Source organism: Struthio camelus, chromosome 16 (assembly GCF_040807025.1).
Source record: "Struthio camelus isolate bStrCam1 chromosome 16, bStrCam1.hap1, whole genome shotgun sequence".
Lineage (NCBI taxonomy): Eukaryota > Metazoa > Chordata > Aves > Struthioniformes > Struthionidae > Struthio > Struthio camelus.
This window is the reverse complement of record NC_090957.1, coordinates 18691080-18711849: the sequence shown is the minus strand read 5'-3', so window position 1 is coordinate 18711849 and position 20770 is coordinate 18691080. Positions and strand designations below refer to the sequence as shown.

General features: G+C 39.7%; 1 protein-coding gene across 7 annotated transcripts; it reads left to right on the top strand.

Annotated features, from left to right (window-relative positions):
* Positions 1-91: 91 nt before the first annotated feature.
* TUBD1 (tubulin delta 1) lies at positions 92-20720 on the top strand. 7 transcript variants are annotated; one of them, XM_068909730.1, is made up of 12 exons: positions 217-341; positions 1579-1773; positions 2370-2517; positions 2971-3187; positions 3868-4099; positions 4889-5053; positions 5773-5913; positions 6463-6646; positions 7651-7726; positions 10427-10535; positions 15213-15348; positions 18393-20720. In XM_068909730.1, the coding sequence occupies exons 2-11, from the start codon at positions 1602-1604 to the stop codon at positions 15308-15310; spliced, it is 1542 nt and encodes a 513-aa protein (XP_068765831.1). In that variant the 5' UTR covers positions 217-341; positions 1579-1601; the 3' UTR covers positions 15311-15348; positions 18393-20720. The 7 variants fall into 7 exon arrangements, with proteins under 7 accessions (XP_068765835.1, XP_068765836.1, XP_068765831.1 ...); XM_068909731.1 differs by lacking the exon at positions 1579-1773 and having other exon boundaries at positions 219-341; XM_068909734.1 differs by lacking the exons at positions 15213-15348; positions 18393-20720 and having other exon boundaries at positions 92-341; positions 7651-12404.
* The last annotated feature ends 50 nt before the right edge of the window (positions 20721-20770 follow it).

The following is a 20770-nucleotide window of genomic DNA, read 5'->3' as shown; positions in this document are numbered from 1 at the left end:
GTGAGGGGCCGCATTGAGCATGCTCAGTGGGCACCCCGCTGGGTGACAGCCCTCGGGGCCGGAGCGGAGCATGCGCAGCACGCGCTCCAACTCCCTTGAGCCTGGCACGGAGCGTGCGCAGAGGGCAAGAGGCGGCCTTTCGCTGCGAGCATGCGTACTGCGCTCCGTGAAGCCCGCCCGTCTGACCCTCGCCCCGACCTGCCCGAAGTTCCCTCTGAGCATGCGCGAAGCGGGTTGTTCGAAGGCGCGTGTCGGGCCGAAGCGGAGGGCTCGTGCAGGAAGGGGCTCGCGCATGCGCTGTCGGGCGCCCCCCCCCGAGCGCCTCAGCGGGGGGTGTCGAGGTCAGCCCTGAGGGGAGCTAGGGGCCGAGCGGGGCCGAGGGCGGCCGGCCCTGTCCGGGCCGGGGGGACCAGCACCCTGGGGAGGGCCGCTGTGCCCGCGGGCAGGCGCGGGCGGGCGGGGGTCGTCGAGGATGAAGCGGCTTTGGAAGGGGAGAGGTGGCGGCGCGAGGTGGGCAGCAGCGGCGACATGGCGGCCCCGGCCTGTGGCGTGAGGCGGCGGGCGGGCGCCCCCCGGGGCGCGGTGCCGACGCTGGGCGCGGGCGGCCGGGGAGCCGGGGCTGCCCTCCGGCCGCACCTGGAGCATTTTCGGAAGCTCGTGTACAGCTTTATTTATTTCCTGCCGCGAGGAGTAACTCTGATACGCGGCCTGGCTTTAAAGGGGGGAGGTGCGGACTAGCAGAAACGCTGAAATCCAGCATAGGAAGCAAAAACAAAAGCAAAAACAAAACCAAAAAACACATACCTGCCTACAAAGTGCGGCAGGATCGAATTACAGGAGCTGGTGGTTATCCCAAGAACGCCGTTACAGATGTGCTGTGGCACAGCTGGGACGATAATGACAAATAGCAGCCCAGAATAATGAAGTGAGTTCAAATATTGACCTTGTCTTTGTGGAAAAAGAAAAAAGTGAGAAACCAGAGTTACAGCAAAAAACTGAGTGGAAAAATGGCCAAGCATGCCAGTATCACTCTGGTTGGAGGAAGGAGTATGCTCTAGGGGACTCTTTTGTCACTTCAGCTGGTTTTGGCATCAGCTGGTTTGGCTTCAGCTGGTTTTGTCACTTCAGCTGGTTTTGGCATCAGGCCCCCAGCAGTAGGACTGGAAATCAGCTGGCTTTGCAAATGGGCTGCACATTTCTAAAGGCATCTAGTACTTTCTTAGTATAGTTATTATGTTCTTATAGCCTCATCCTCGGGCTTTGCTGGATTTCTAATGATTATTTTTTACTCTGCCTTACTAAGCGAAAGTGAGAAAATAGAGACTTAACTTTGTTTGCTGTATGGTTGATTTCAGTTCTGTTAAGATATATAGCAACAGTAAACAGACTGGCTTCCTCTAAATGGTCACCGAGATTCTTCTGACATTCAGGATGAAGTCTTACAGACAGCATTTCCCCAGGAACAAGCAGTTGTTGTAGCATAGCCTTTTCCTCCTCACTAGAGTTGGCAAAAGTTACAAAACTGATCTGAATTTTTTTTTTCCCAGAATAACTAAAAGGCATGCTTTTCCTTTTTAGGGTTAAATACAAAGTGAATAAGAATGTCAGTAGTCACAGTCCAGCTTGGTCAGTGTGGTAATCAAATTGGGCACGAGGTGTTTAATGCTATCTGCAGTGACGTCCATGGCACGCATGGATTGTGTTCCAAGAAGGAGAATGAATCATACCATGACGCTTGCAAAGAACGCTTTTTCAGTGAGGAGAAAGCTGGAGGTACAGCGTTTAAAGACTTTTGTTTCCCACAGAGGGTCTTGTTTCTAGCCTAGCATAGTTAAGAATACAGAAATAACATACACTTTTACTTTGGTTGAAGAATTTTGCCTTCATTCTTAAAGACTTGTCACAACCATCTGTCCTCATGAGGCCACTTACAAAGGCAAAACCACAGTGCAGTAAAGCACCTGAGGCCACAGAGCAAGTATGCCAATAACAGAGCTGGAAACTGAGCTACCTATACGTAAATCTTTCCTTCCAACCTCTCCTTTTTTCCAATTTATGTAGATAATAACATGGAGCATGGTCATATCAAATCCCAGTTCTGTGTTATGAAAGGGATAGTTTTTTTCATGAAAGGTCTCTGGAGTTCAGATCTCTTTGGAACAATAGGTGGTGCTCTAGAAACTTGGAATGTTGCCAAGTTCTGCTTTCCATACTTTTCTGTACTGTCCCATTGAAGTTGACAGTTCAGTTTATATGGGTGGGAGGAATACAGTTTGGGCCTTGGTACAAGCCTGTCTGTCTGTTTGTCTTATGTAAACAAATTCTAAGACTGGCATATTATTCTTAGTTTTATTTTTCTTCCTCTCCAGTACCTGTTGCCCGGGCTGTGCTTGTTGACATGGAACCCAAAGTAATCAGCCAAACCTTATCCATAGCTGCCAGGTCTGGCTACTGGAAATATGATGATCGATCACACTTCTGTCAGAAACAAGGGTCCGGGAACAACTGGGCAAATGGGTATGAACAATCATTTCAAGCTTTGCTAACATAACTGTGGAGGGTGATGAGCAGACTAGACGCTGTAGGAATGGTATTATTGCAGCTGTGCAAGTACAGAGTCTGTAACATTAGCTTGTTTTATTTTTACGACAGAGTAACAATATGTGTAATAGCAAAATTTCTGACTGCTTTTTGCAACGTGAAATTGGCATTCACAGTGAAGAATATTTTAAAACTGAGTGATGAATATTATTAAAAAAGAGAAAACAACAAGCACATTTTACAAACAGCTGTTTTTTTTACAACACAAATGTCACAGCTGAGGATTGTTTCTGACAGGTAGAATTGGTGACACAATAGTAGGTTATATAACTAATAAAAAGAAAAGCGTGCTTTATGAATAGGTTGATGTTATTGCTTTTATTTTAATAGAATCTGCCATGTCTTGCTGCCTTCTCTGTTATTCAACAGTTACTCTGTTCACGGGCCTAAACACAAAGATGTAATCATGAATCTGGTACAAAAAGAAGCAGAGAAATGTGACCGTCTCAGTGGATTTTTCACAATAATGAGCATGGCTGGTGGTACCGGATCCGGCCTGGGAGCATTTGTGACCCAGTGTTTAAGGGATGCTTTTCCAGCCTCGTTTATACTAAACCATGTTATCTGGCCATATGGAACTGGTGAGGTGAATGTCATATGTACCTTACATATTCTACAAAACTTTAATCATGATTACAAAAGAATAGCAATGTAAATAAATAAGACTCCTTACTAGAAGTAAAAACAAAATGTCAACTACTGAAAGAGACTAGAAAAGAGAAAAATTTTACTTTTTCTAAGTTCAACATGACAGAAGGCAATACAGCTAATGAATTGTTTGCCTAATAGCTAGTACAGGTGGTTTCACACAAGAAAAAAATATTTCAGAATTATTTATCAAAAGGTTATTGTTGTCAATAAAGGTTATCAAAATTATTATCTCAAGCTAATAATGATAAAAAAGTTTATACCTTAGCTCTTGTACTACTAGATCTTAATGGAGTATCTTCAGAAGCTCTGCTATCTAATTAGAAATGTTACATTGTGTGAAATGTTATGTAGTTATGATAGTGACCAGGTACTATAATCAGTTCCAAGAGAGACTTTCTTCTAGCATGTTTGGATGAACTGAGCCGGATCGTATGATTTTCACAAGTCTTGCTCTCTGTCCATGAGAAAGCTATGCTAGCTCCTAGCCTAAATTTGGTAAAGAAAATGAATCACTTCCTAAATCAGACCTACGGAAATGATAGTACCCAGAGGAATATAAACTAGAAAGAATAAGTTGTTTGACTCTCATGTGTGTGCGTGGTTTTCTGCTTCCAGGTCATTGTTCAAAACTACAACTCCGTTCTGACTCTGTCACATCTGTACCAGTCATCAGATGCCCTTCTTGTTCATGAAAACGATGTCATTCACAAGATTTGTGCTCAACTCATGAATATTAAACAGATCTCCTTCAGGGATGTAAATCAAGTCATTGCACACCAGCTGGGAAGTGTTTTCCAGCCCATTTACACAGCAGAAGGTGCCTTACACTATAGCAGAAGCCCATTAGGTATTTAACTATAATGTAACTGCTTAATGCATTCTCATACAGCTCTGTAACAACCTCATTTTTGTGAATTTAAGTTCTCTAGTCCCCTTACCAAAGTGTTTAGATACAGCCCAATCTTTAAGATAGGATAATTAAAGCAAAAAAAACTAAAGGACTTAGAAGTTCAACCCCAATTTTGTAGCAGAGTGACGAGTATATACCCCCCTACTTCCAGTTTCATTCATTACCAAAAAAAAAAACGTTTCCCCTTTTACGAGTGACTACTATCACCCTTGATAAAATGATTTACATTTCAAAGGAAATTTGTGCAGGGCCATCTGTTTTGCAGCGAGTTTTGCATTAGGTTGGAAGATTATACGAGGAAAGGTTTGTGTTTAGCTTAGACAGAAGGTAGGGTAGCATACAACTTGGTAGCAACAAGCCTAGATTTGTATCTTTAAGGGATTAGAGGAAAAGTTACCCATATTGCCAAGTGATGTGCTTATAAAAAAAAAAAAAACCCTCACATATGCCTGTCAATCTTTAGGTCTTCAGATTTCGAGCCAGACAAGCCTAAATTGTAAAATAAAAGCTATTAACTTGTTTATATAAAACGCAGTAGTATGTAGGATGAGTTTGCATTATTTTGTCTGATGCGTGTGTCCGTGTCTGTCAAAGTTTACGTATCCTGCGTTGCTTCTTACCTTTAATTACTATATCTATGTAAAAATCCTTCATTCTCTTCTCCCATAGTAACTAACCTATGCAGTATTTTTGGCAAACATAAGCAGCTGTTACTTCTTTTTGCAGGAGACTTAATGGAGACCTTAGTTCCACATCCTGAATTCAAGATGTTAGGTCTTCGAAACATACCTCAGATGCCTGAAAACTCCCTAGCATACAGCACATTCAGTTGGCCTGGGCTCATCAAACATTTAAGACAGATGCTCATTGCTAATGCTACAATGGAGGAAGGTAAAAACCATTTACTCATCTTCAGTATCCATCACTGTTTAAGTTTAAATTTTTACAGCTGAAATAAAGCTTATTGTTTTGTGGCACTCAATGACTAGCTTTAGTCATTTCAGAAAGGAGCTCAGACAGCAGGAATTTGCCTCCACATAGCCAGCTGCTCTTTTAGCTGTTCACTCAGCTGCCACAGCAGCTCCCAGCCTGCTCCTGTTTTTGCTCCCAGACATCTCAGTTAATTATAACTATAGAAAATATGCAAAACAAACCAACAGTTTTTGGCTGTGCACTTAATTTACATGATTCATTTGGAACATTCTTGGGATTGCTAGTTCTGCTACGCTTATTTTTGTTACACCTTCTACTAATAGAAGTCATATGCTTGGCTTTCCCCCTATCATTTACACAGAGAATTCAGTATAGTTTCCAGTTATGCAAAGAATGGGATGGCAGATTGCTAACTATAGAAACAATATACATTTGCTCTGCTAAGACTAGTGACTACCATGCAAGACTCTTTGTAAATGCTGCTGGATTAGCTCTGTTTCTCACCCAGAATTGTGTAATTGCTGCTTAATTAACATGTACAAACTACAAACCCTGGGATGATCTTAGATTGGGGCACAGTATTAGTTAACATCTGACTCTTCAGCTAGTCTGAATCCATATTTCATGAAATACTAATTTGCTGTTATCTGTTCTTTCTTGCCAAAACCTCTTCTTAGGTATTGATTGGCAAGTAAGACCACCGCGTCCAGGCTCCTCCGTTCTCTCCAAACATTCCACAAGCAAGCTGCTGCATTTCAATGCTTCCATTGCCAACCTGGTTATCCTGCGAGGAAAAGATATGCACAGTGCAGACTTAGGTGAGAAGGAAAAACACAACACCTCCATAATTCCTGTTTCACACCCCACTGTTTTCTTTACAACGATTTCTGATGAAAGTGGAAAAAAACTCAGTGCCACATATTTCACGAGTAAGATCAATGTTCTCTCTACAAACACATTGTAATGTCCAAGGCCATCTAATGTAATCACTCAGGGCTGTTGTACTAAGATTTCTGCGTTTCCTGAAGCACTTCAGGGAAGGAGGAAGAGACTGAAGTCTGTATATGTGACAGGATTCTTGGCTTTATTGCCTGAAAACATTTAGTGGCTTCTGGAATGACACACATACATAGCTTGCATATGAAGTACCAATACAAGAGTACTCTGCTAGATAATCTAATGACTCTGTTTAATTACTTTTTAAACAGGCTCACCAGTTTTCATATTTTTTCAAGGCCTGAACTGATCTGCCAAACACAGTAGTCAGGCACCGGCACTGATTAAGCCACACAGGACTACTGAGTTCAAGATCCAGTGGCTTTTGTAGCTTTACACTTGTCAAAAAGGCTGTTCTATTTCTGCTACAGGAAGTTTCCGAGATCCAGCACTGTATACATCATGGCTAACCCCCCAGGATGCTTTTAACCTGTGGAAAACACCACGAGCATTTAACAAGTATGAGAAGTCTGCTTCGTTGGTCAGCAATAGCCAGTTCCTGCTGAAACCTCTTGACAACCTTGTAGGAAAAGCTTGGAATATGTTTGCTTCCAAGTAAGCTTAAAAAAAAAAAAAAAAATGATATTTCTTTCGTAGATGCCAGTGTCTTCACTGGGAGTAAAATCATTGTGAAAATTGAAAAAGCATGAAAACTTTTCCCACGCTTTAGAGGAAATGTCTTTACGCTTGAACTACAGCGGCAGGGTGAGGAACACAGAACAGTGCTCATGTTCTATGGATAAGTAAGGCTACATGGTCTAGTGCTGTCAGTTTGACAGTTTCCTCAGCACTAAAACTCCTGAAAACTAGACTTTTGCATTCCAGAATGACCATTCCCAAAATAACACATAGAAACTCTTCTACTGATCTACAGTTTCTAAATTGTATACAGGCATGCTGCACATTCCAGGAAAAAAAAAATCCTGAATCAGTTCAAAAATATTTAGGGGTTTCTGTGTTTTATAAGGCTTGTTTCATTAGTTTCATTTTTCATTTGACCCAAGAAACCTGGAAAATAATTGCCTCTTTACTTCAATCATCATGAAGCCACGGTAATTGGAGTGTCAAAGCAGATATCTCCTAAACATGAGTTTCTCGCACACAAATTTTGTGAAAAGTCACAGGAGGAAAACAGCTTCCATTAGCTCTGTTCCTAGTTTACCACTTGTTACCAAAAACACTACTGACAAGAAGCAAGCTATCTTGCCCACACAGAGTTAGACTTTACATCTGAAATCCATAAATTACCTTTCTCATTTAATAATCACAGTTCCTCCCATAGCCCAGTTAGCCCAAATTTGTTAGCTGCGATTTTGTCTCTTTAAGCAATGCACACAAAGTTATAAACGCTATTTGAAATAAGTCATGGCATATCAATCAGCATGAATTACAAAATAAGTTCAAGGGAGACCAGTAGGAACTAACCAGCATGGTTATGGAGTGGAAACGAATCTTTATTTGATGTTGTTAGGCTAACCATACATTCTGATTTCATGTGTCAGATTCTTCATTTCTAATGTTCTAATGTTCTTCATGTCTAATGTGACTTCAACACACAGAGCGTATATTCACCAGTACACTAAATTTGGGATTGAAGAGGAGGATTTCCTGGACAGCTTCACAGCTCTGGAACAAGTAATCTCCAGTTACACCATCCTGTGATTTTTTTTTTTTTTTTTTTTAATGTTCTCAACTAGAGTTCTACTGCAAGAACCCCACACTGGAAGACCTTCTTGCATCAACCTCCCAAGATGTATAAGTTACTAGACTGTAACTATTTTTCAGTTCTGTTGAGTAGTGCATGTGTGTGTGTTAGAACAGTAAGAACTGAATCAGAACTGAATATATTCACGTTGGCAGCTAATACTTCTATTTAACGTATCTAATAAATAGCTATGTTTTTCAATACATTTGCTAAAGATTTTCTATAGTACAAGGATTTTTCTCTAGGCTAAGCTCTCAGTGTCTAAGCTAGCATCAACTAACGTATGATAAATGTGTGCTTGATTACAATAGTGAGGTATTACTGATCATCAAATTCCAACTTTTCGTATTAACACTTTGCTCTACAATACGTTGATATTGATAAAAATACACAGCATCAGCGTATTAATCCAGAGTCCATTTGAATATCATTGAAGGGAGGATAGCCTGCCACCTATCAGCGGTGGCAGGTTTACAGCGAAGTAGACCTAAATTCTATTTTAAGGTCTTGAAGCTTGACAAAACATTGGAAATTCTGAACTTTAAAAAAAAAATCTGAATCTTAAAGACAAAACAATCACACAACAACAACAAGAATTCTTCATTTTCCTATCTTCCTTAAGTTATATTAGAGATTATAACGAATTGTATGCTTTTCCAGCATTTCACCCTGACATGTTTCTGTAACTGCCTTCCCCCCCACCCCTCCCCCCAGATGTCTGGGCTATTTGTTAGAAGCTAATGATAGGTTAGAGGCTAATGATAGGTTTAAGAGGCAAAACTATAACCCTTGCTCTTCTTTTTCTTCCTACAAATTAAGAGCAGGAGGTTTGTTTATTTATTATTAAAGAGGTTTGGGAAGAGAACTGCTGGTAGTTTTCAGATGCAAGGTCCTAGAATATAATATAATATAATAGATTATAGAATTTTAAAAAATCTGTGTAAGAAAAGGGCTCGTTCAACAAATTTTACCACAGCCACAAGGTGGTGCCACTGTGAAGCTGCAGACTGCAAGCAATCAGAGATACACTGAACTAATTAGAGGGGAAAAAAAAGGATTGCAATAGCATGTGGGTGTACAGACTGAACACACACATGCTCTAAACAGAACAGATTTATGACTTTTCTGCTCTTATGGAGATTAGTGTGAGAGTGCTTATACAATAAAATAATACAGTAGAATTGGAAAAAATAAAAGGTTCTATCACCCGGCATTCTTCAGCCTCTTTTTCACTTCGTGTTAGAGCTTTCGGAATTCCTTCCCCGTCACCATGTAAGTATTCTCCCATAGAAATAACCCCACTCAGTATTAAACAAGTATGCACAAACAAACAAAAAAACACCACAGTGTCAAGGACTTCTTCCTTGAGAGGCGGTCAGATATTTTTCTTTCCCTTTATAGCCTAGGGCTTTTCTGTGCCAGGCCTTTGAGCTTTTAACTAAAGGGTGAGAAAGCATGTAGTACAATACTAAATGTATTAAAGGTATTTGCATCGTGGCTAATAAGATGACCATGTAAAATTCTTGCCCTATTAGAGATTCTCATTTAGATTTTAAATCTTTAATTAACATAGATGTGGAGGCAGAAGTAATTCTGCTAGGCTTCAGTTAGAGGATAGCAGGCACTGGATGTCACTCTTACTGTTATTTCCTTCCTGGTTTAATTTATTCTTTAATTTACTTCAGTTCAGTTCAGGCCAGGAACAGAAGCACTAACATCCCCCCTGGAGCAGCTGTTCGCAAAGTAGTTCTCTCATGTGAGAACTGAAATGGCAAACAGTCTTCTTGACAAGATTCAAGTAATTTTATAACTGAATCTGAAGAAAATAAGTAAGTACTGGACCTAAGTTTAGAATTGCTCAGGTATAGCTTTAGTAATAGGTGATCACTGCCATAGTTGTAGTTTTAGTGCAAGCCACAATGGATTCTGACCAATTTCACGGCAGCTTATAAATAAGGTTAATTTCTCATATGCCTTCCAAAACAAGACAAAAAACCAACAGTTCGGCTGGCTGTTAGCAGTAGGACAACTGTTAGCACACAGCATAAGAATGAATGTAGCACTATTTCACATAGAAACGTTCCCTGTGTAAATTAGGAGCTATTCTGATAATTAAATATTATAGCTAAATCCTTAAATTTACAGGAGAATAAGAATCAAGGCAGCAGGGGGACTATGCAGGAGGAGAAAGCAGATACAGTAAATATCCCCAATAAATGTTCATATTAAAAATATGCTTGGCATTTATGACAAAACATTTTTGACAACATTCTTCTTGCAGAGCACAGTACACAATCCAGTGACTCAGTCTGGTTTACTTGATCAGTTTTCACTCAGCTAATCTCATTCCTGTTTTAGGGATTCCCCCTCAAAAGCAGAAGACAAGATAAGCATGGTTCAACCATCCAGCCATACTTCAAGCCTTACTCTGCTCAGTAATTCCGCAGTGAAATTTGAGTTGTTTAGAAGTTCAAAACTATAACTTTTGTTACAGATTTCATTTTTGATTATTTATTTTTTTTTCCCCCACTAACTCACTTCCTAGCATCTCGGAGGTAGGAGACTGTTATGACTGAAAGGGTTTTTCTGATGTTGTGTTTTGATCAGTTTAAACCATTGTCTCAAACTAGGGTATTTTGACACAAGAGGCTGGAGGAAAGATTGCACAAGAAGTTAAGATAAACAGCACAAGCAATTCAAGTTTGCAAGGAACAAAGGGTCAGGAAAGGAGACAGTATGGTGAGTTTCTTCCTTCTCCCTCCTTCAAAAGGCACAGGATGTTTAGCAACATAGAAATTATTTTCCCTGGTGTTTTTAAGAGATATTTCACCTGCTATCAGTCTAAAATCTAGTTCTAGTATCAGAAATGAGAATAGCTGGCTCCATGTCTGAAGAATTACCAGGTTCCAGGAACACATAATCTTCCTTATTGTTCTACAGGACAGGTAAAAAATATTTTAAAAGGCTCTGACAAGATAAGTCTCCTTGGAATCAAAGAAGAGAGCAATGGGTTATGTTTCTGCTACATCAGCAAGTAACTATTGCAGCGATAACCTTATGTTATCTCTATACATTCATAATTCTGAGCATGAAGCAATCACTACAGGTGCTTATTGCAACTATGGATGAAATGGACCTGGTTATCCATTCTTTATAAGTACATTTATTATTTATGGGTTATATCACTTTTAGTTAATAGAGCAGAATATTTGATTTTTATTTAAATTTGATTGCAGAATTTGGGCCACATCAGGAAACACAACACACAATCTAAGACGCATTTCTTGGAAGGGAAAAAAAAAGTTTCCTTATTTAAGCTCTAATTATATGAGAAACAAAGAGGAAAGATTCTGTAGCTCAAAGGCAGAGCTGGGCCTACCAATTAATTACTGCTTAACAAGGATACCTCTGCAAGAAGGTGTTCACAATTAGGAATCAAGGAAAATACTCCTAATTCCATTGGAAAACAGTCCATTGGAAAACAGAGTCAGCAGGAGGGGATCATACCCATCAGCCAAAACTGAGAATTTCTACAACATCGATTCCTCAAAACTAGAATAAAAAAAAGGAGGTGAAAACAAAGTGCAGCTGTTGTGTCAGCTATTATAACGCTATTTATTGCTCTGTAGAAGAGATTGACAGGAATTGTTTTTTGCATCTCTAGGCTTCTTCCTGTTAGTGTTTTTCACTGCTGACCTCAATTTTGAAATTCTCACACCCTTTTACAAACTAAGCCTTCATTTTTTGATCTATTGCTGGAATCCTCTGTTTTTTCCCCAGGATGTGGAGAAGAGAGGGTCAGAGTGGCAGGAAGTGAATAACTGTTATCGAATTTATCATCTACAATTAGAAGGTGAAGAAAATGAATTATATAAAGGACAGTCTGAACTTGGCAGAGGGCCTTTATTTCATTAGAAATTAAAGTCAGTGAGTTAGATCAAAGGTCAGCACAAGCCAGTGGCTCACTGAGGCAGGGACAACAGGAGCAATGGCCTTGACCTCGATAGGTTTAGGCAACCTTAGGCATGTTTAGGAATGACACAGGATGTCTGTGAGCCAAGGAACAATGCATCAAATCTCACTATTGTTTTTCATAGTGGACAAGCGCAGCTTACTTAGAAGTTGATTCAAGTAGTCTAGCTGTAGCAGACATATTTAACGAATAGAGTAACTTTTACTTGGTCAGAAGAATCAGGACCAAAAAAAAAAAAACAATTTATAAGTACATTAAAGATAATCAACTGTTTAGCAAGTGGCAGAGCACTGAGGTAGTTATAAACACAATTTATTTGGACTTAAGTACATATTGGTGCTTTATATGGGTAGACTGACTACCAGTACAGAAGGGACAGCGCCTCAGTGCAAATAGGTAAGGGGCTTTCAAGAGGATTACCTGCAGAGGCTTTCCAAACAGAAACAGCTCAAGATTACTGGGAACAATTTGTAGTTTTCACAAAGACCAGGATTTTATCAATAATAAGAAAGAAGGAAGTTATGCACCAATTACCAACTGATACACAACTGGGAAACATTAAATTTCATAAGAACATTGAATAATTCATTTCCTTCTACATTCCTAATAAATTCACTATAGATAAACATTATGAAATGAAAGACCAACCATACAAAAGGAAGTATTCTCAGATGTCAAAGTGTACTTTAAAGAAGCCTGAGTTTTGCAGGACACCGCTTTAAAAACTGCATGCAAAGAGTCATCAAGAATGCGATTCATGGATCTGATACGTCATAAAAAGCTTCAAAAGGAATGAGCTGTGCCTTTCCTCAACTGCTTTCAAGGACAGTCCAGACACAGCTTTACCAATGCAGCAAATTCCAGTGCAGGCTTCCTCCTCAAGCCTCCTGCCTCTGGGCTTCCTACCCCACCTCTTCTCTGCCAGTGCTCCAGAAGCATGGCCTAGTCCCTCAAACAGCCTCTAACTCGCCTCCGTGTAGAGCTGATAATCCTGAGTTTTAACTATAGAGCCTTTCCGGCTCTTTCAGTCAAGCTCCATGTTCACAATGGTCTCCTCTGATTTCATATTGTATGAATCCTCTCCCTCTAGACAGCCACTTCCCCTCTATCCGGGTGGGGTAATGAGTCACCTACCTCAGTGAATCAGCAGAACCTGCTTAACCCTTTCCCAGAAGGGTGGACAGCTGCAAATAGGGTGGTGTTTCAAGTGAACATTCTTGCCAACCATAGGGAGCAAACTGTAAAAAGCTGAAGATAGTCTGAAATAGAGATTAGAGAGCCTGCTTCTGCTCATTAGGAAATAAAGAGATTTAAAGGCAATTTTTAGAGCTGTAAATACGTTCCACAATAAAGAACATGGATGCACCACGGAGAACAAATGGAAGAAGTCCAGACCTTCATCCCACTGTTCATACAAGCCTAAGAGATTCTAGACAGGGATTTCTAAGAGAGAGAGTTTAGTGGCATAAAATAGAGTCACAAGCCTCTGTACTTACCTTTGTGAATAAGGATTGCAGGAACAAGTTTGTCTTAAAGGCAGATTTTTTTAAAGATGGAATGGTACACCGTAAGAAAGAAAAATAAGCAAGATGAAGACTTCCTCTAGACCAAGATTCCTATTTTTACAGTGAGAACAATAAGTGCAGAAACCAGCTAGAATAAGCCACTAGTTAATTCAAAAGACAGAAGAAGCATTTCTCAACATTTCTTTTTTGAGCTTCACTGAGCTGTAAGCTTTTGTTTCACTAGTTACATATGATGAGAAATAGATACCATATTAAACAATATACGTGCATTGAAATGGGTGCGTTCTGTGACAGTGATTATGGTACATATTTGGTTACACGTACAATGTAATGTTTATATAAAGCCTCGCAAAAATACACTTCAGTTGCCTGAGAATGGTGTAATTGTGGTCAGATGGCGTGATTTAATTTGAACTTTTGCCCAGCAGGCTTTAATCTGTAATAGTTCATTTACTGGTGCATGTAAGCAGAATACCACCAAAGGAGCCAAATGGAAAGCAGCCTTATCCCACGCACTGGAGGTGTAATAAAATACTGACTCTGTACTTCTTGGTTGGCAAGGGCAGCTGTAGGTTCATTATAACGTCCTCAATAAGTATGGTGAGAGCTGGGCAACAGTTAAGAGCTACTGCTCTCCCAGTGGCTCAGAACAATACTGAGTTCAAGAATACGTATTTTCATGTAAGACTGCTTACTGCTGGATGTCATGCACTTCTGCTGCTTGCAAAGAAAACACTGGGAAATTTCCTCTTCACCCCATTTCGTACAATTTGAGCCTGTGTTACTGCCTGATTCTTTGTCATCTAGTCTGCAACTGTATTTATGTAATTATTTGACATTTTAAATTAGTAATTTCTCCTTCCTATGCTGAATTTTGGTGAAGGAAGAGAATGCTAGAATTGGCAACTGATGAACATAAATCCAATTAAATACCCTTCACCCAAGAAGAAAGGTTCACTTCCCTCCCTGTGAGGCATTAACTCACGTTTTCACATTATTTTCCTCTATACAGATTTAGACAGGATTCTTCACAAACCCAGGATTTTCACAGTGAAGTGTGATGTTAAAAAAAAAAAAAAAAAAAAAAGCCTAATGTGTGCTATGAAAGAGTTGCTTACTCTTCAGTAACTTTATAAATGAAAGCTGAACTTGCTTTAGTACATGTGGTGTCCTGTCCAAGCTGAACAAAGCTCCAGTTAACAGGCCTGCACTTGTCCAAAAATCACTAAGCACCACCAAGGACAGTCAGGGCTAAAAGAAGGATTGAGCAGAAGAGACATCAACAAAGGTTTTAAGTTAGAACTCTCAGGATCAGGTCTGCCGAACAACATTTAAGTGTTTTCATTATTCACGTAATCAGAAAATCCTCTTGGTCACAGCTGAAATCTACTGCCAAAACACAGCACGGGAGATTGAAAACACTGGACTTCCTGTGAGCTGCCATATGGTGGTTGCACACAGGCAGAAACGTTCAAAACAGGTTTATATTAAAATGGTTAAGGGAGGCAGCAGAGTCAAAATCACTAAATGCATCTGCACAAATCTAGAAGAAATACTTAAAATTTCTTTTGGCATCCACTGCTTTGAGCCTAACTAAATACTGGTTTTGGGCACCTTAAAGTTTTCTCTTCCAGCTACTCCCTACCGTGAGTCTCCTAATGCAACATAGATGGCAACTGTATGTCACAAGAGGTCAGCTGGACTGAGGTGAGACGTAAGTATCAAGAAATCAGAGAAATGATATCTGCTTTTATGAAAATAACTTTAATATTGCAGTTCTCAAGCAAACAGCTGCAGCAAATGAGAGGCACTGAGAGAACCACGGTTTCTAATCTGGCCAGAGACATTTTGTGAAAGTGATTGGATCTGTAGGTGTTTGTAAAACTAACAGTGTATTTTCCCTTTATGCAAATCCAGTTTCTTTCAGAGACAGAACAGAAACACTGAGTGCCGCAAACATGCTAACAAGCCTTTTCAAGATGTTGAAAGAGCCTATGAAACGTGCAGTCTCCTGAAAGATAATGATCCTTTATAACTCAATGCATTTCTACAGGTAAGTATGACCCTTGGATAAAATGTGTATGTGGTTTCATTAGTAGCAGCTTCTAAAAGAGAATTGCCTGTTTCTTTCCTGAGAACACGTGAAGGAAAATACAGGTACCAAAGTCACTGCATGTAGATAGAACAAGTTTTGGGAAATGCATCCAATGTCTCAAAGAATCTCTTATATGAAGTACATCTAATTGAATGGTTAAAGGCAGATTTTAACCAGACAAGCAAGCCATTGGTGCCCAAGTAGCTTAGAGCTCTGGCTGACATCTGCCACCAGATCAGAGCCACTTTCCAATGCGAAGGCTTTAGACTTCAGAAATGTCATGGCGATCAGCTGTTATCCAAGTAGGTTAATAGGTGACTACCTACAGACTGGTGTCAGCAATTATAGTCATAATCTTGTGCAAAATCAAGCTAATGAACGCTTCAGCAATACTCATTCTGACAACTGGTAGTTCACAGAATCTGCCTGGATCAGAGATATCTTTGAGGTAGGTGTGATACTCCATATAGCAAAAAGCAGCTAAGTGGCTCACTACTGAGGCCAAAATGAAAAAAAGAAAACGCAAACACCTTCTTGTGGGAAGGCAGAATCAGATCCGTGCAGCCTTCTGTCACATCAGTATAAAATAAACAGTGAATTATGCCTTAAATCAGCCCTTCGTTTGCAGGACCTCTCAAGAAAGAGTAGCGCAGCATTCAACAGAGAAAGGACACTAACTTGCACATTTCACATGGACAGAAAAAGCATGGCTGAGGCCATCAGAAGGGTGCGGTTTGTAAGGCAGTTATCAGAGCAGGGAACAATACACTGAGCTGACAAGTCCTATCTCTCACCTTTCGTCAGGAAATAGCAGCTAGTTTCCTTATTACCAACTGCCTGGGCAACTCATTTATACTTCTAGAGAAATCAGAACAATTAACCTGTGGAGTAACTCCCTTGAAACATGGAAGATGCAGCATGTTAAGGTACCCATATCTGAACAGCTTGCCAAATGAGATTTAAAGAAATATGACCTTTGATTTAAAGCTCTTTTAGTCATTCCATAAATGAATAATAGTAATAATAATAAACCTCCAACGGAATAAAGGAATGTTAAAGGCAAAGTAAAACAGAGCTTGGCCCGCTTAACAGGTTCACGTTTGCACATTTAAGTTCAGTTAACATCGCTAGCCGCAAATAGGCTGAAGGACTTCACAGCTCAACAGCCTCTACAGTTTGAATTCAATGCAGAGCAATACTCAACCTTTTTGAACAACATAGTATTTCGCCAAATTCTTGGCACATGGCAGGAAGCCTACTGCAGGCTGCTGGGCCCCTCCTGTCTGCTTTTACCTGAAGGGCAATACAGCCAGGCATCTTTTGGACGTTTGATGACAGCATTTCTGGATTTAGGCTCATTTCACTCTTTTGACAACTGACCCAGGTTGTTGCAGTCTCTTCCATTCATGCCACTAATAAAGCACTGTTTTGCTGCCTTTTATGAAGGCTAAGCAGATGCATCAATAACCAAATGAAATGGATAGAAGTGCTAGGGGTGCTAGCATTTCATGCCCTCAATTAGATACTTCAATTAAGAAAGTCACAGCAGGCTTGAAGAGTTTTTCTGCATAATCCCTTTAAAAATGAGTTTGCAAAAGCATATGCAAATATTTGCCCTCAATCTAGCTCTGAATGTATTAGCAGGGTGTTTCACAGGGGAAGTGATTGCTACACTTGCTGTTTCCTGAAGAGGTTACAGCAATCCAGCAATTAAACCCTCACCTGGACTAGGCTGTTCTCAGCCAGGGGTCAGAGCCCAGCAGGAAACCCTGGCTATCTCTCTCCTGCTTTCACACTCCACTTACTACTGCATTCCTGAGAAGGCTGGGCAAAGTTTAGGGTGCCCCCCCCCCCCAACCCAATTCACAGAAAAACAGATTTTAAATCCCAGAAGAGCTGTTTCAGTTATCTTGTATATTATTACATTCAACTTTTAGTTGCTGATCACAAGGTATTTTTTAACCATGTACTTCAAAGAAAACTGCAATTCATTTTACTCTTACCTCCAAGGAGCACACCCAATCACCACTTATTATTAGACCTGCAATCAATTTTGAGCACTAATATTTATATTTGTGCTTGATAATCCAGTGAAATAGCCACAGTATTTATGGTTGCAATTAGCGCTGCCTGCAGAGAGATGGAGGCTGACTTTAACAAATTAAATAATGAAACCCAAAAGCACAGCAGGGAAGGACATTCTGGAACAGCACTAAGCCATCTTCAAGTATTAGTTACAAGTATCTGTTAGCATGAACAGGCAGCTGCGTAATTTCAGAGGGAGCTGCTTTAACAACAGCGTGACATTAAGACTGCGAGTAAGAAACTACAGCCACAGACGGGGAGCAGGAGGGTTCCTGCTGGTTTCAATGCATTTCAGCGAAGTGTGGAACTGGATAATTTAAATCTGACATTGCCTGTACCTGCCTAGTGGCCTGGCCTAGTGCAGACCAGCCTGATTTTTATAGCTTTGCTTAAATCAGTACAATTCTTCTCACCCTCATCACATAGATCATGGCTGTTCAGGAGAGGGGCATGCCAACGTGCTTCCATCTCACCTGGCCTTTGAAATACCTTGCTGATAACGTGCAATTCACAGGTCAAGTGGTAAGCAAGCAGATAAATGAGAGAGGAGGATCAGCTACAACCAACCCCATCTGCCCTCAGTTCTGATGTACTTGTTTAAATTAAGTTGACAATATGGCTAACTTTCTGCCTTATTTCCTATTTATGGTGTATATATGAAAGCAGAGATGTAGCCATGTTCCATGAATAATTACAAGACGAATAATTATATAGCATCTCAAAGTCATCTTTGATTATCTGTTTAACTAAAGAATAGTTGCTTTTACAAGGGTTGCTGTTTACTCCCATGTGATTTTCAGAAATTCATTCCAAGGGAAAAAAAAAAAAGCAAGCTACTTTATTATGCACTGTCTAAACTGCAAGAAAAATCAGCTAAAGTATTGCAATACATGCTAAGATTGTTTCTCTTGTAACAGAGTTCATTCTGGAGTTTTTACTCACCTAGTTTCAACTAGATGATTGACCACTTCCAATGTGTAACTTGGATATATACAAACAAAAGGAAACTTCAGATTTTAAGGCAACAAAACACATTTTCAGATGAAATGCTAAAGGCTTTGGATCTTCCTTTGGAGCTACAAAATACAATTGCAGATGTATCCTCTAGATTCACACTCGTAAAGTGTTTGGGACAACAGATTTCACCGTGTAACAACCGAGCTCAATATACAGAAATGGAAATAATCCAGCTGAAATAAACACCAGGAAACAGTTGTCTGTTTGTTTATTTAAGCAAACATAGAACTATCCATTTGCAAATCTCATTAGGCTTGCAGAACCTTCATTTCTATTTATTATTTACCTTTTACCAGGTCTTACAAGATCATCTTCCAGTGGCTGTTCAGGTAGAAGCGAGTAAAATGACCAGTCTGCTCTTTAAATAATTTTAGAAAGCTTCAAAATAATGGCATAGCTTATCAGAATGGACACATGCAACTTGCAGTGTAATCAATATATATATTTCTCACTATATGTGTGTAAACATATATTTAAATACAAGTCAGGGAAAGCTTTCAATTTACCTAGCAATTCTTCAGTAGGCAAGGAGACAATCATAAGGAGAACACTAAAGCATTTATAAAGCTGTATTTTATTGGAACAAGCTCTAGGAAGAGGGTTTATTATTATTACACAGTCTCCTCATTTCACACTGATAGCATAGAGACCTCAATGCGACATAAGTTTCATTTGTTGTCATGAAAGGCCTTACGACACTTACCAGAGTTGTGTAAAATAAACACCAGTGTCCGTAAGATGAATGGCTGATTTGAGGGGGAAAAAAAATCTGCCATTAAAAATGGGGAAGTAACAAAAGCTGTTTCGCTAATCCAAAGTATCCTGAAGAAAAACAAGCAGCTACCGACTGCTGATATGTGATATATCAGAAAGCACAAAATTACAGTTTTAGTAGACCAAAAATGTGAAATACCAGAAAAAGCTAGGATTTTTTGAATGCGTATCTCATGAGAATGACTTCCTTGCTACGTTATTTTCAAAGACCTTGCTTAGGCCAAAAGGAGAAAGAACTACTAGAACCAAGAATTAAGAAACACTCTACTTCTTTTAAAAATACACATGGCAAATAAATGGCCTTTATGCTCTTAAGTGTCTTGTACTACCTCACAGCACTCAAGAGTTTTAGGTATTTAATCATTAGCAGCTCTGCTGAGAGAAGTCCCAATTAAAAATCTCCCCATTCATTCGGTAACACTGTCAGCTTAAAGTTATATATGAAGCACAGAAAATAAACGTTACAAACCTCACGCACACTTGGGATGAAATTTTAAAAGATGCAGACTGCTGCACTGTATTACTTCTGAACTCATTTTCATCTAAACTTAAAAACATTTATATGCTGTTGATGTTCAATGAAAACAGTTGGAGATGGATGAGCAAACGGTCAGATGAAAGATACCAAAATGTCAGACAGCCTACCGACTGTTGTTGCCATGAGATCCAACAGTCAACATCAGTCTGATAAGCTATCCGACAGGATGGTACAGCCATGAAGATGTCACGACGGTTGGCAACATGAGGACATTCGGGCAGGATTGAACACAATACATATTCTCACACCTTGCTTGAGATCTGCCCTAACCTAATGCAGGGATAAATCTAATCTAAGCAAGACAAGATCTAGCCTACTTTGTGTTCATATGCCACCTTTTGATAACATTAATAAAAAAACCATATTAATTCTTGTTACTTCCCCATAGGATAAAAATCAAAAGCACTAGTTCAAAAATTATTAGAGAAGTGTTACATACACAGCAGCAGTGAAATGGTTATTTACTTACTAAAGAGGGAAAAAGCTTCATTTTAATTTGCTATGGTTTTGTATGTTAAAACCAGAACATGCACTGATTCAGAACAATGTTTTAAAAATATCTGAATTTTAAAGCGTAAGTTTAAGGCTCTCTAAAGCCATTCTTAAATATCACTGTTGGGTTTTACATCAAATTTGTTTTCAGTTAAAATCTGTACTCTCCTTCCCCCCTCTCTTTTCCTGCATCACTCACGGTGCTGTGATCAGTGGCAAACATCTAAGAATTTATGTTAACAAATGTAGCTAGCTATTTAATTTGCCTTTTTTAACCAGTGAGCCATACTGCAAGGTGCCAAGTGACATGCTTTCTACTTCCTTCTGCTAAGCAAGAAGTTCTTAAGAAGGAAAAGGGGGAGGGGGAGAGGAACAAAAGGCTTCGGCACCATTTGTGCAGGAAGGATGAGTAAAGCATGCAGTTCATAGGATTAAGGTTTAATAATTAAAATTAAGAATTTAAAGATCCTTAAA